Below are 16,918 nucleotides of genomic sequence, written 5' to 3' on the forward strand. Positions count from 1 at the left end.
TATATATATATATATATATATATATATATATAAACATATACATATATATATAAATAGATATATAAAAACATTTATAAATATTCATAATTATATATTAAATATGTGCACATCATACTATCGATCTACATATATATATATATATATATATATATTCTTTTTGTTTTGTAAAATTACTATTTAGTATATGTATAAGAAAAAAGATAATAAAAAGTATACAAAATAATTAAAAAGATAATTTACATATTAAAAATTAAGTTTAGAGAAATATAAAAAGATGGTTCATTATTATTATTATTTATTAAATTTAATCTATATGCCTTATTGTTAGAATGGTTTTCAGTTTCAATTATTTCTCTATTACAGACATAAATATTTAACAGAGATAAACAACACAAAAGTAAATTTTGAATTAAAACATTGATAAAGTCCGCAAAATTCCCAACTCTCGTTACATAACATAATATAAATTTATCTGTGGTCTGACTTTAATATTAATATCTAACATTAATATTAATATCTAACATTTGTTAATCTCTTTATTACTAAAATCTGATGTATTTTAAAACCGTCTATCTTAGTTTTATCTTAAGCTCTTTATGAGGAATGTATCTTAATTAAATTATATTTATGCTCTTGTTCACAGTGATCAGTTAAACTATTCCGATTCCAGTGAAACTATTAACTAATAGACTAATTAATTAAAGCAAATAATAAAGCAAATACAAAATCAAATATTAAAACAAATATTGAAATATTAAAACAGATATCAAAGCAAATAGCAAAGCAAAATATTTTCAGGATTCTACTATTTCATCATTCATTTCTCTCAATCTATTTTCTTTTCTATCGTTTTCTTTCTATCGTCTCCTCTCAGTTTAACTATCTTTTTTATCAATTCCAATCCTTTTCTTTCTTCTCTTAAAAATTTTTTTATTGGTATTTTATCTTTCGTTACTTTGCATTCTCCTAGGATGAGATAGGCTCTCATTTTCCCTACATATATTTTACATCTTTCTATATATTCTACATATTCTACATCGTTCCTCTTCCTCTCTCCAATGTTGACTCCCCCTTGTTTTCACATCTAAATCTAATTATTAATCTTGTATCTCTTCTTTTCTTCTGATCCTCCAAATATTTTGACACTCTCTCTAGCCTTATTTCTTTGTAGTCGCTGTCATACCTGGATTCATTGATCTTCCTGACTTTTTCTTCCTTGTCCTTCCTTTTGATTTTCTCTAAGAATTTTTCAGCCGTTTTTATGTCTCTTAGTTGTTTCCTCTTCATCCCTTTCTCATGATTTTTTTTTCCTTCTTTCTTATCCATCTTCTTCGGATTTTAGATCTCTTTCCAAATTTTTTATGCATTTCTTTATCAATTTCTTCTTTGAATTAAAAGCCTTTTCCTCGTACTTCATGACCCTTTCTATTGCCTGCGTCCGTAACTCTTTCATCTTTGTCTCTTCTAACAGAATATAATTCGATAAGTTTCTATCCAGATTTATAGATATCTAGTTCGTATTTTCTCTTTATTTCACCCAGTCTTGTCCAGTCTCTTCGTTCCTCTTGCCATCTTCATACTTCTGCTCCATATATAGTAGCACTATGGTTCTTATCAGCGAGTCAAACATCTTCATTCTTTTGTTATAATCACCTTTGAATATTAATTTTTATTTTAGACCGCATATGTGAGAACAAAACTAGAAATCAATACTAGAAATTTAAAATGCCTATTGCAGTCGAAGCTGGATCTTTATGGCTTCAAATAATTCGAACTTGAATTATTAATATATAAACTATGTAATGTATAAAAAACAATTCGTACTTGCATATATATTGTATTATATACTTGCATATATACCATATTAAATTGTAGTCTTATTCAAACTGTGCGCCGAATTGTTTTTCCGGACTATAAACGCAATTAAAACTACTTTAGCAATCGCGAATTAAATTGACAAACAATTTTAATAATTTGATGCTACAATCAAGCATATTATAAAGATATTAATATTGTATGTGATTGAAAAACTGTTAATAAATTTATTGCGAAAAATATTACCTCGGCCGAGATTTGAACCTGGATCTCTTGTATTCCATACGAGCGTCTGAAGTAATATTTTTCCCATCTCTAGAAACTATCTCATTTCTCTTCTTTCAACATTCTGCTTAACCATTCACAAATCCCTTTCTTTCCCTCTGTTAAAATTCTTGGAGTCCATATCGTGGTGAAATCGCGCAGCCTTCTTTCTCCTTTTATATCCACTTTATTCTATCAACCTCATAGAAACTCCTAGTATCCCAACTGATTGTAATTTCCTTCGACTTGATCTACATACCAACTTTGTCTCAAAAATTGCTTATCCGAGTCCAGTGTGTTCAGAATTTATGTCTTCGTTATTCTTTTAATATACATAAGTATGATCTCCTCTTGTTTTTTGCATTTCGATTGGCTCAAGATGCATCAGCGTTATGTTCTTCACTTGTGTTGTTTTGTTTTTCATCTCTTGCATTTTTCATCTCTTCTGGTATTCCTCGATTCTTCCTGTACTTGAACTCCGATCTTCATTCTGTTGATACTCCTGACACACGCTATCATAATTTCTTAGTCTTCCCTACACGAACTTCCAAATTCAAGATTTTATACTGCCATAAAATTTTACAACAAACTATCCTCTTCCATCCGCTCTTCCCGTTCAGTTCCTTTGTTTCGCTCTGCCGCTACTAAATTCGTATCAACGCTTTAAGTCTATTTACACACTAATTATCAATATTTTCTATAATTCCAATCTTTTTAATTGTCTCCGTTTATTATATAATATAAAGACTGCGTTTATTATTTTAATCATGCTTTTTTGCAATTATATTCAAATCATTCTTGCCCTCTACTTTCTTAAAATCATCATCATAAAACCATCGAGTTATTTACTAAGCAAGAAATTTATCTTTCTGGAATTGCACTAATTTCTCTGTAATTTGTAATTTGTAATTCGTTTCATTTTCTGGGAGGCTTAATAACAACAGTTCTGTTGGTGCCTCATCATTTGTGTATGCTTTGTAATTTCTTTATATACAATAAATAATAATAATAATTTTTCTTCCCCTATCTAGGTTTCAGTTAACTCTATTATATCGAAATTTTCAAGATAATCCCACATCTCGTCACACTTGTTAAGTAAGCCCGTCACATTCCAGAAACAAATGTTTATCGCCACTCCCCATCTTATTCTAGCCATTATAAACTCATACCTTATCAGCTTTTTTTCCTTTTCTTCAATTTCTTTTCCTTTTTATCTCATTGATATCATGTATCTTCTATGAATATTTTCTCATAACTTAGTTTGGCTTTGTTATTCTCCTTCTTTGTCATTTCTCTTAAATATCTCTATTTCTTTCATTTCCTCCTTATCAGATCGTTATCGATGAAAATTTCCGCTTTTAGCTTTTTCTTCTTGACCATAATTTCTCTTTTCTGTTCCCAATTGGTTGCTTCTGCCATTATTATACACTTGTCTCTTCTTGTTAATAACTTGAATGCTCTGCTTATTTTTGTTTGTATCCTGAGATTTTCACTTGTAAACTTCTTGATTCCTTGTTCGAGCTTCTTCGTTCACATGTTCACTCTTCTTATTAATATGTTGTTTCTTCGCCTTCCTCTATCTCTTTTTTCTGTCTTTCATTCTAAGTTTTCTCTTTTCCAAACTTCGTTTCTCTTCCTTTTTTATTCTTCCTTATCCTTCTTTTCTCCTTTTCCCTAGTCTGGCTCTTCTTCTCTCTACTTTGACTTGTTTATTCAGACTGTTCCAACATTTTAAAATCAAATTCATACCAATCAAGGGACGATTTGGAGTTTTGTTCCAACATTTTTTAATAAAATTCACTAATCAAAAGATAAATTGGAGTCGGCGCGATAAACAACGCGCAATAGTCAATTATAATAGTTCTAAAATTTTAATAATGTAAGATTACAAAAATTCCATACATTTCGACTATATATTTTAACCATCTTCAGCAGACCTTATATAAAATTATAATTCTTACCGCAGACAAAATATAAAATTTATCTGATGTAAACAGCAATGCTAATTTACAATGTTGACAATGTTTCTAGTTCAGCGGCACAAAAACCTCAGAGAGATGCAGAAAATGGCATGTTGTCCAATTAAGTTTTTCGGTTCATTAGAAACATTTCTCTATTCTCTATCTGCATGGATTTTATTTGCAATAAATTAGATACTATTGTGAACAGCTAAAAAATCAGAAAATTTTCTTGCTTCAGCTTGTGGACTACACCATGATAAAATATTTTTACAAAATCGTCAATTATTAAAATATGTATGAAGAAAATTCACTCGTCTTTCACGTTCAAACATACAATAAGCAAAACATTTGTCATGACCACAAATCAACGATAACAAATAAAAATAAAAATAAAAATAATGTAAAGGCTGATTCACATTTTGTTCAGAATGTCAAGTGCGATCTAAATCCTCAGTATCGGTTTGCAAATTAAGACCGTTGGATTGTTGCTTGATATCATTTCACAAGTGCTTATTGTAAAAATTCTTAATATCTAACATACATTGTCCCAATCAAATTAATGACTAGATGCAATCTATATTCAGTGATAATTGCGAGTGGGTGGGGGAATTTTTACGTATATATAATTAATATACAACGAAAATATAATTTTGATTCAAAGTTTAGTTATTAGTTTTTTCCCGTTTGTTCAAGATAGGATGCATCATAGTCCTTCCACTTGATTTTATATACAACATTTCTTTTTTGTAAATTGGGCAACGAATCTTTGTGTATTCTGATGAACCTGCTTAATTTGTTAAAACTAAAAAATGAAATTCTATATATGTACGCTACTATTGATAATGTTCATTAATTTTTCGGAAATGCTGTATGGAATGCTGAACTATAATATTTCTTTGCTTGTCAGATTTTTTACTTATTTTCACTTTACATTGGTCTTTTTGATAAGATATTTTATCTTATTTTTCATAATAAATTCCATGAGATAATCATTTTCTATTAATATATTAACGATGAAATTCATATTTTTCTCATGAAATTCCAGATGCGAAAGAAAAAATGTCTTGTCCACTAAATCTAAAATTGTTCCCTTTTTTTGAGACATCAGATATTGAGACGAGAAAAAGTTTGAGAGTTAAAAAGTTGTTTGATTCAAAGGGGCACATATTATGATGAGCAAAAAATTTTTCTCAAGGTAATATTTTTAGAGACTTCAAGGTCATCTCCATTTTTTTAATGATAATTATTTACACAATATGATTCCTCTAATTATTCTAAATATAAAAGTATTAAGGTAGTGATATAAAAAAACCAATAGTTTACGAGATATTTTATACCATATTCTGACATATATATATTGACACAAAATGTTAAATAAATCATAAAATATTAATTTTTTTATAATCATACCTTAATACAGTCATACTCTTATGAACAGAAAAATAAGATGAATCAATTGATATAAAGAAAACACATAATTGCTTTAAAAAAAATATGTAAGCAAAATGAATAATTTTTTAAATAAGTAACTAGGTTTCTTTCCGCCAATTGATTATTCTGTTCATAAAAATATGAAAGTACAATTATCAAAAAATTAATAGTTTAAGGGATATTTGATATTTAGAGCTCAGAAAAGGAATAAGGTAATGTAAAATTAATGGATTAATAAACGGGTATCCATCCGCGAATCTATCATCCGTGCATATGGATCTGGACCAGTTCCGCGGATATCCGCTAATTCGAGTACCTGCAGAATCGCGTACAATATGGATATCTGAGAAATAATACGGGTACTTGCCTCAATGCGGGTATCCGCTATATGCTACAGATATTTGCGTAACTTTGTTAATTTTAGAGATTTGTGTTCTAGAATCATTTGTAGTGATTCTCATTTCGTTTGTAATTAATTAGTTTAAATTATGTTTTAACTTTTAAAACGTTCAACTATAAACGAAAAAAAATTTCTACAAACGATTTTGAATTAAGTTATGTCAATAATTTGTTTTTACTTTAAAGTCGGATGACAGTCATTCTTTTAAGAATCTTTATTTTATTATGAGTTGAACTACAAACAATTGCGAATGAAGTACTATAAGGTACCTGAGCCGAATAAAGCCCAGCATTAAATAAGACTCTGTTTTAAATTTATTACTTTAAAACTTGCTTTGCACCTGCAATATATGTTTAAAAGATGTGTCATAGAAAATAGATAAAAAGGGATTGAAAAATTGGAATCGGTAGCAACACGTTTGTTTAACAACAAAAACTTATATGTGCCATTTTTATAACAATCTGCTGTAAAATTTATCAGTATACACTGTTTCATTTATTATAATTCATTATAATATTATTCAACTTCCTAGCTATGAAAAATAATTAATAAATTAATTTTTTGAAATAAGTAGAAGTATTTTTTAAACAATGTATTTATTTATATTTAAATCAGATCTGTTTATATTATTAGTCATTATTGTTTATTATGTATGGAATTTACATCAAAGAATAACGATTTTCAACATTGTTACCTTAAAAAGCCAAATTGTATTCAAATTGCTAAAAATTTCCAAAGAGTTAATTAACAAACAAAATTGAAGATAATTGTTGAAATTAATTGTTGAAATATTTGAGAGTAGAGTAAATCTTAAGGAATTTCCTTTCTATTAATAATCATTTTAAAACTAATTTAGAAAGATAATTTATACTTCCTTCGTTATTCTTAATTTATTTTTAATTTGGATCTTATTACATTTATATGTATTTAACAAGATCCAATGTCAGAGTTTAACAAAATTTTTTTTGTTCATTTACATTTGTTGCTAGAACAAGTATTATATACATAGCTACTATTGTTATTATCATAGTAATAATAATCATAATTATAGTAATATATAATATATAATATATAATATATATTATAGTTACGAATACAAAACATTTTTCTCTCAGTGCATTTTAAAAAAAAATCGGTTTTTCATGATCACATGGAGGCCCACGTCCACTGCTTTTTTAAATGGAACTTTTTTACACAATACGATTCCTTCAATTATTCTGCATATAAAAGTATTAAGGTAGTGATATAAAAAAACCAATAATCTACGAAATATTTTATAATTTATTTTAGCATAAAATATTAAATAATTCGTAACTATTAATATTGTAATTATTTTTTATAATCGTACATTAATATTTTTAAGAACACTATAATGAGATGAATCAATTGATGGAAAGCATAGTTGCTTATTTAAGAAATTATCCTTTTTACATGCATTTTAAAAAAAAATTATGTTTTTTTTACATCAACTGATTTATCTCATTATTCATACTTTTTTATGCAGAATAATTAGAGGAATCGTATTGTGTGAAAAAAATCATATTATTCCATTTAAAAAAGTGGAAATAACTTCCATGTGATCTTGAAAAATCGATTTTTTTGAAAAATTATTTCATCATTATTTGTCCCCCTTCGAATCATACAACTTTTGTTTGAAACAAAAGTTTTTTTCTTTTATTGTAAGAGTGCGTGCGGGGTAATGACGTGACGGGAATAACGGAAGGCGAAGCTAAAAATCAATCGAGAAATGATAATATAGAATGTTGATAATATAAGAAAATCAACAAAGATTCAACGTTAAAAAAACATTTACACATTCAACATCTAGCATTGCAATGTCTCAGCAATGTTTTTTCAACATTCTGTGTTATAGTATATTGTAAAATATTCGAAATTTATATTATTGAAACGTTTCTTAACAGTTCGGAAATATCATAATAAATATTAGCAATATTATAATTACTTATAAAATATTAGTAGAAAACGTTGAAATTCACAAAATCTATTATATATTTCAAAATGTTTTCAGCTAATGTTTTTTGCTTACTGGATGTATTCAATGCAATAAAGCATTCTTAATCTTGGTCAAAAGTATTACAAAACTGTACATTACGGTAGCGCAAACAGATACAGCTCAAAAATATTTATATTTGTTTAGAAAAATGTCGATGATATCTTCTAAAAGACATGATATAATTTGTTCCTATCATCACATAATTCATAGAACACAGAAATTAACAGGAATATTGTTGCAACTAAACAATTAAATATGATTTTAATAATGTTGCAGTAATATTTAAAGAAAATTGTGAAAAGCTACTGATTATCCTTAAATACTTTGTATGCATGCACATTTTATGATTTATTAAGTTTTATAAAATATTAATCAATTTTATATATGTTATTTGTGCTTAAATAATTGTGTTCATAAAAAATCTTTCATCAGAATGACATCACGAAGTATTCCGATAATTTTTTACAATGTAATATGTATAATTTGCAAATACTATTTAATATTTCATAAAAATATACATAATTATGTATATAATTTATTACATAATTTTAAATAGTGCTGTCCCATTTTTTGTATATACAAAAACTTTTATTTATACATATATTATATAAATATAGATAAAATTTGTATGCATATATATATTAATATATAATCTGTTATAGTTATAATTTGTTATAGTTTATATATATATAAATTTATGTATTAGATCTCATAAAAATATAGCAGAATCACTAACCGGAAATTTTGGTTTATAAACTATATACGTCAAGAATTATTTTCTTATAATAGTACCATTAAATATTATAAAAAAAAAAGAAACAACTATTAAAATATATGCAAGCGCAAAATAATAACTTAGAGTTACCTCTAATATTTCAGTCAATCGATTCTCCAATTACAACTTTTATGTGTACAATTCTCTTTGGCTGACAATTCTCAAATATAGATAATAATAATTTTTCCTAACTAAATGAATGTAGTAAGGATGATATATTTAAGTGGACAGAAGATTCAGGATCAGAAGATACACATGCGATAAATCTGAGATGATATCAATAAAAAAAAAAACAGTCAGCAAGTATTAATTCATTAAGGCCCATGCCTAATACAGCCATGATAGTGCCAAACTGAATACGTAATTCATAGCATAAGCGAAAAAAAATTACTCATATTTTTTTATTTTGCAAAATTGATTGTTTAAATGATAATTGTTTAAACAAATTCTTAAAAAATGCCCTTTTTTTTTTAAACTAAAAATGCCATTCGATTCTATATTCGAAAACAAGAAACTTTTATTCTTGGTATTTTTTCGAGCTTTATTTATGCAAAAAATTGTTATAAACGGTTTGCACAAAGTGTTTCCGCCCATGCTCTGCGGATATTGCATAAATACGAAAACTAACGTAATTCATAGCATAAGCGAAAAAAAAATTACCTGTGTTTTTTCGTTTTGCAAAATTGATTGATTTTAAAATGTTTATTCAATATTAATTATTCGTTTGAAATAAAGATTGGAAGGAATATTTTTTAAACGTAGGAATATTTTTTTAACATTTATAAAATATTTTATAAAATATTTATTTTAAATTATTTATTCATTTAAAATGTGGTGATAAGAAATATTCACTTTACGTTTATTTAACGTTTAATAAACGTTCATTTCCCATTAATTATTTGTTTGAAATAATGGTTCAAAAAAACATTTATTTAACGTTTTTTTGAAACGTTTGTAACGAATTTTATATTTTATGAGTCGTTTTTAAAATAACATTTTTTTAAACATTTATATAACGTTTATTAAATGTTTGTTTTGTTATTTATTTTATTTATTTAAAAAAAACGTCTATTTAACGTTTATAATAAATATGTAAAAAATGTTATTATTTTTGAAAAACTCAAATTAATAAAGGATCAGAATAATAAAATAATCACGGAAGAGAAGTTAATATAATATAATTATGTTAAGTGTACCATATATGAATAATAAGAACTGTGTCTATCGATAGTCATAAGTGACGTAATGGCTAAGGTATGAGACTCTGAGGTCCCAGGTTCAAAACTCGGCTGCATGCGGTAAGTGAAAAAGATTAAAATATAATTAAAAATAATAATTATTATTATTCTAATTATATTAACAATTAAAATTAGTTGTCTGAGGTTTAGGCACTGTTGATGAAAAAAAATAAATTAAAAGAACGATTCTGCATTATTATTTTTTCTAATTTTGTTCAAATAATTTTAACATTAAAAAACGTTTTTCTTAACAAAAAAATGTTTCTTCAAACGTTAAAAAATGTTTTTTAAATGTAACAAAAACGTCTTTTTAATTAATAAAAAAGAATCTCCATTAATTAAATTTTTTAAATGTTTTTTAAATACTTTTGCAATAAAAAAACATGTTTAAAAAACATTTCAGAAACATTTCTTTGCTGATTGCGAAGCACGGTGTAAACATAGTCATTGTCATCATTTGGGAATTGTTAGCCAAAGAGAATTGTACAGATAGAAATTGTAATTAGGGAATCGATCGAGTGAAGTATCAGAGGGATAATTCTAAATTATTAATTTATAGTTGCATATAATTTAAACGAAAACAATTTTTTTTTACAGTATTCACTGATATTACTATAAAAAAATAGTTCTTGACGTATAGGGTTTGTAAACCAAAATTCGGTTGGTAATTCTACATTTTTATAAAAGATCTATGAGCTAAAATATCTATCTATAAAAAAATTTATTTTATAACTCTTTAAGAGTACATATTAAATTGTTATGTTGCTACAATATTACATTGCAACATTTCTAAAGAGAACATTTTACCGTTGCTGCAATGATGACAATGTTACAGCAATATTGCAGTATCATATTTTACAACATTCTGCAACATTGCAATCTTGCAAAGAAAGATTTCTGCAACATTGGTGTAAGCTTTCGGTGCTGGGAATTGTTCTTTCAAATAATATAATTTTTGTTTTTAACATTTTATTATGTATTTAGTAAATAAAAAATTGATTCAGATATTTTTAATTTGATTTTTTTCCTTTCTATTTCCTATTTTCCTTCTTTCCTTTTTCTTCTCTTTTTTTCTCCGTTTGTGTACATTGTATATATTGTACATATACATACGCATGCGTGTGCGTAAATACGCGCATGTGCATATTTATGTCCTTGATGAAAATTTTTCATATAATTTTTCAGAATTTCTATATAATATAATTTTTCAGAAATTCTATATAATTTTATAACATTCTCATATTTTTTATATATGTTATTGTAATTGTGAAACATCATAAGATTTCTAAAATTTTTTGTAATTAAAATTTCTTATGAAATGTTATAAAATCTACAAAATTTAAAAATATTTTTAAAAAAATTATGGGATAAGAAATCTCAGAATATTTCAGAATTCACATGTATGAAAAATTTTGAGAGAAAATGTAAACTTTCCGAATATTTCTGAGTATTTCTATAAAATGTTTCAATTAAAAATTATAAGAAAAATTTTTACCAGGGGTGTGATTAAAAATTGGAAGAAAATTATATTGCAAGAATAAAATTATAAAAATCAGTCATGATTTTTATTTATATAGTCAACATACACAGAGATGGAAAACTACCTGTCAAGTTCTGTGTTAGTAGTTGATTTTTTTCTATCGTTCCGCCATATAATACTAATTCATACCTGCTTGTCGAGAGTAGCTTGCAAATCTATTACTCGTACTGCTGAGTCCTGCTCAGTTGGATCGAGACTCCCATTGCTCAATCTACTGCCAACTTCAGTGGACTTCTCTGTACCTGGTTTTTGTACCGATTGTTGTTGTTGTTGCTGCTGCTGCTGCTGCAACTGATGTTGCTGGTATTGCTGCTGCTGCGGCTGGCTTGCTGCCTGCTCAGTCTCATTCTGCCCGATCACAACACTACATTCAGAATGCCTCGCTCGCATTGCCTCTCCTGCATCGTCGCGCAATTCCCAAAACTACATCTATACTACACAACTACGCGACTGTACGATTATCATGCAAGATTATGATAGATACATTCTCGTGGATGCAGCGAATCAATGAATGACAAATAAAAAGTGATTTATGTTACTTCATATATCATGTGAGATAAAAGTGCACCTGTATAAATGTTATGAAAAATACGAAACATATTTAAATGTTCATGAGAATTTTATGTTAAATCTTATGCAGTCTTTAATATCTTATATGATATGAAACACGAAAATGTTTCGATAAAACGACAAAAGATAATATAATTATAAAATTTCGGCACTAATGATAACTATGTTAATGACAATGATAAAAAAACATTAATATTTAAATAGATACGTACATATTGCAGAAAAAATATAATTGTACACTAATTGTATACCAATAATGCGGATTCAGTTTATGCTTTCGATCAAACTAGAATGTTACAAACTTCAATAATATAAAGAAACTAAAGTTTCAAGTGAAATGTCAACAAGTAAGGGAAGAACGATACATATGCTAAACATGAGCATGCAAAATAAAAAAAATTCCATAAATGCATTTTACGATTTTCAGACAGATTTTAAACTCCTCCACTTATCCATGATCGGTGCGAAGTATGAAAAGCGTATGTATCTGTGAATGTTGGTGCGCATATGGTTCAATTAATATCATATTGATAATACAATTTTTTATACCTTATTCTGTTGCTGACCTTCATCTGCCTGTCCATTCTCTTTTGGTCTATCGTCTAATGCTTTTGGATGTCCACTTATTTTATATTGCTGGAACTGTAACCACACTTGCATTAGATAATATTTAAGTAGAATTCATTTTTATCATAATTAGGATATTAAAAATCTGTTACTATACTAACAATAAGTTCGTATGTTTGGAAAGTAATAAACTATATGCAAGACTTATAATGAATAATTAAAAGAATTAGTTATAAATGATTTGGTACTATTTTCCTTTTACACAGTCAGCCCCAAATGGCCTCCAAGAGAGATCTTAATCTTGACTCTTAAAATCATTCACTTTTCCCATCGCTTACTGTTTATTAAAAAGTTATTAGCAAAACAATTATTATGAATAGTAAATATATATTATAATAGTAATTATTATAATAGTAACAATTATTATAAATAGTTTTGAACATGATGTACATATTTCAAAACATGAGACAAGTCAATGAGAGTACAACGTAAATCACAACGCACAATAAATAAATTATAAAATTGAGAAATACAGAATAAATATAGAATTTCGATTCATATATTTACATGATATTATGTATATGAATTGAAATTTTTATTTAGAATTTAAAATGTATGTATCAATTTTATAATACATTATGTTAAATTAATTGCGCATTGCGATCTGCATTGTAGATACTGCCAATGATTTCGTGTTTTATTAATTATCAAAGTTAATACTTATATATTATACATATTTCAGCAATAAGGGGTGAACTTCGTTTCACATAATATTTCACGTGATTTGATGTTTACACACCCAGCAAATGAAAACGAATTGGATTGGATAAATCCATATGAATTAAGTTTTCGAATTCGCGTTATCCGCGAAAAGGTATTTGTAGAAATTAAATACATAAAATCCATTTCTGAATACGTCTAGATAAATATAATAATATGAATATAATAATATGAACTCTACGATTCATATAGATTTAGAAATGAAATGCTGATCTGCGATCTCAGAAAGTGCAGATTTATCATTAAAAGATGTGCACCGGTCATAGATATATCTTTCTTTCCGAATGAGCCTTAGTATATACAGAGTATACAACATTACGGATGCACAGCGATAGAGTAACTCCCGAATATAATCTGCACTATCGTGGCCAGGGTATGTTTTATCATCGTATGTGGATCCGCAATGTTACATTCTGTATATCACACTAGAATTTTTGTTTGGGAGGCAATGACTATGTATCTTGTCATTTCGACACATGTTTTTCAACGATATCACTTGCCGATGTGATTAGCAATTGGTGCGTCTTCCGTATGTTAGACAATTCTTCAATATCGTACGTTAAATTCAAACGAATTAGTCGCACGTTGTGTTGAACAATGAGTAAAATACCAAAATTATCAATATGTAATTACAGATTCAATCGGATTGGTCACATATTTCATTTTTATGCATTGGAATGAGACACGGAAGCAAATAATTAATCTGCATTTATTGATTTATTCGGATCACGGATTAAAAAATTCAAAAATTTGATTCGACAATGTCGAATCGTCATCGCTTCAATGAATAATTTTCAATATTTTTCAATAATTTCTCGTTTGCTAGGCACATGTTTAAATTCCCAAAATAGTAATACTGGAAAGAAAATACATTGCCATATTTAAGTTATAATAGTTATAATAGTTCTCCCTGGAGAAAAAATTTTTCTCAGAATTTTTCATATAATTTTTCAGAATTTCTATATAATTTTTCAGAATTTTTATATAGTTTTAACTTTCTCACATTTTTTATAATATATGAATTGGAATATTTCTGAAAAAATCTAATTTTTTTTCAGAATTTTTCATATACAATATTAATTATAAAATATCATAAGATTTCTAAGATTTTTTTGTAATTTCTGATGAAATGTTGTAAAATCTAAAAAATTAAAAAATTTTTTAAAAATTATTTTTAAAAAATTTACTTGTATGAAAAATTCTGAGAGAAAATGTAAATTTTCCAAATATTTTTGAGTATTTCCAAAAATGTTCCAATTCGTATAAATAAATTAAATTATGAAAATAATTTTTACCAGGGCTTCATTTGATTACCAGAACAAATATGTTGTTCCACAATTTCCATATAACGTCTAATTATAAAGATCTTATTAAGCAAGGTCCACTTCGACTATCTCCTGAGGGGCGTTCGACTTCTCACGCGAAGTAAGTTCTTCATCTCCTTTCTCCCTCCTCTCCCCCCCTCTCCTGCCGCCCAGAACATCTAACTTTCCACGCGAAGCAAAGTTCACTTCACTCCTCTTTGTTTAGGGGCGTTAACCTTTCCACACAAAGCGAAGTTCACTCGATCTCCCCTACCCCATTGTTCGGTATCTCTATGATTCACCACGTCTAGTTGTATATCGCCTAATCGCATCTATGAAAAATCGATGAATCCACGAGATATTGAATGCTAAACGACGCATGCGTTACGCGTAATCGATTAAAAAAATAATATCAGATCGTCTTGGCAATCAAACTGTTTTTGTCTTCTGCACGCGTCTCGTCTCGTGGAAAGTTATCGCCGCGCTACCGCTAAGATTCTTTCCGTATCCGCTGTGAAACACATTCGCCCGCGCTCGAGGCATATTTAATAAAAAATTTGGAAAGCAGAGAAGATTTCATTTTTCTCGATCGAATGCCCTCGAAGTATTAATACCGCGGGAAACGCTTGGGCGGTGATCGCCTGACCGCGCCATTACGAGTTCTTCGTGCGCGTAGCAAGATCACCAAGCCATCTAGGGGCAAGATTTCCTTATAAAAAAAGTTGATACAGAACGATTGAGAACGATAAAATTTCTATCAATTTGAACCGTTTTCTATAAGCTATATTATTGACTTTTCGATATCTATAAAAATCCTATCACATTTTATTGGTTTCTATAAGATTTATATTCTGTTGGAAACGATAAAAATTCTATCTCTCGTATTCAATCTGTTGTATCTAATGGAATATTAATCCTTACTAGATACAATTTGGTGCCTCATCTCTATAAATATGGGTAGAATCCGGCCGTTTTTTAACCTATTCAGAATAATTCAAAAAATCACCAACTCTAAAAATTCATCAACATACTTTCAACTTTCTAAAATAAATATTGACACTTCATTTTGGAAAATAATAAAATATAATATAATTTATAATTACCGAAAGATTCAAAGAATGTACGAACAAGAATCGTTACTAGTGATCTACATCAATAGGGTAAGGTTTCAAATAACTGATTGACATTAATCTGTTTTTATCGTTAAATTAATGAATCTAACAATCGTGTATTAACGAAAAAAAATAAAATCGTTATTGATTTGAAAATTATTCAGAATTTCTATCGGCGGTATACAAAACCAAGTTTATAAGATTCTATTGTTTTTTTAGCAAATTGAAAAACATATCCGAACGTTCATACTAATATGAAATATATTAGGTGTATAACTTTGCTTCCATCGTTTTTTTCCGAAATTCGAGGTTTTATTGTAAAAAACTGATTATACATTTATGATTCAAAATATTGTCCATCGCTGGCCACTACTTTCTCCCATCTTTCAGGTAGCGTACGAATCCTGCGTCATGCATTTGCGAAAAAACTGGTCATCTTTTGAGGCTATCCACGAATCGATCCAATTTTTTACTTCTTCATAAGACCGGAAGTGCTGGTCAGCCAGGCCGTGTACCATTGATCGAAACAAGTGATAGTCAGAGGGAGCAACGTCTGGAGAATCTGGGTGGGGTAGGACTTCCCATTTCAACGTTTTCAAGTAGTCTTGACCACTTTCGCAACATGGGGTCGAGCATTGTCATGCTGCAAAATCGCTTTATCATGTCTCTTGTTGTATTGCGGCTGTTTGTCTTTCAATGTTCGGCTCAAACGTCATTGCGTTCGATACCGATCGCCTGTGATTGTTTCAGTCGGTTTTAACAGTTCATAATACACGCCGAGCTGGTCCCACCAAATACAGAGCATGACCTTGGAGCCGTGAATATTCGGTTTGGCCGTCGACGTGGAAGCATGGAACTCCCCATGATTTTCTGCGGTTGGGGTTATCGTAATGAACCTATTTTTCGTTCCCCAGTTACAATGCGATGCAGAAATCCCTTCCGTCTTTACCTTTCAAGCAGCTGTTCACAAGCAAACAAACGCCGTTCAACATCTCTCGGCTTCAATTCGTACGGCACCCAATTTCCTTGCTTCTGAATCATTCCCATGGCTTTGAGGCGTTTTGAAATGCCTTGTCTCTCCCAATGATCGTGCCAATTCTTCTTGATTTTGACACGAGTTTTGCTCAAGTAATGCCTCCAATTCTGC

General features: G+C 28.3%; 1 protein-coding gene across 1 annotated transcript in view; it reads right to left on the reverse strand.

Annotated features, from left to right (window-relative positions):
* The window catches only part of LOC105617839 (liprin-alpha-1-like), a gene marked incomplete at its 5' end in the record, with an annotated part of 173,753 nt that overhangs the window by 40,369 nt on the left and 116,466 nt on the right, over positions 1-16,918 (reverse strand). The window contains 2 exons of the mRNA XM_012199390.1: positions 11,568-11,786; positions 12,558-12,650. Of these exons, the coding sequence (XP_012054780.1) occupies positions 11,568-11,786; positions 12,558-12,650 (312 nt within the window). The remainder of the gene's footprint in view (positions 1-11,567; positions 11,787-12,557; positions 12,651-16,918) is intronic.

The sequence above is a fragment of the Atta cephalotes genome (genome assembly GCF_000143395.1).
Source record: "Atta cephalotes unplaced genomic scaffold scaffold00014, whole genome shotgun sequence".
Classification (NCBI taxonomy): Eukaryota; Metazoa; Arthropoda; class Insecta; order Hymenoptera; family Formicidae; genus Atta; species Atta cephalotes.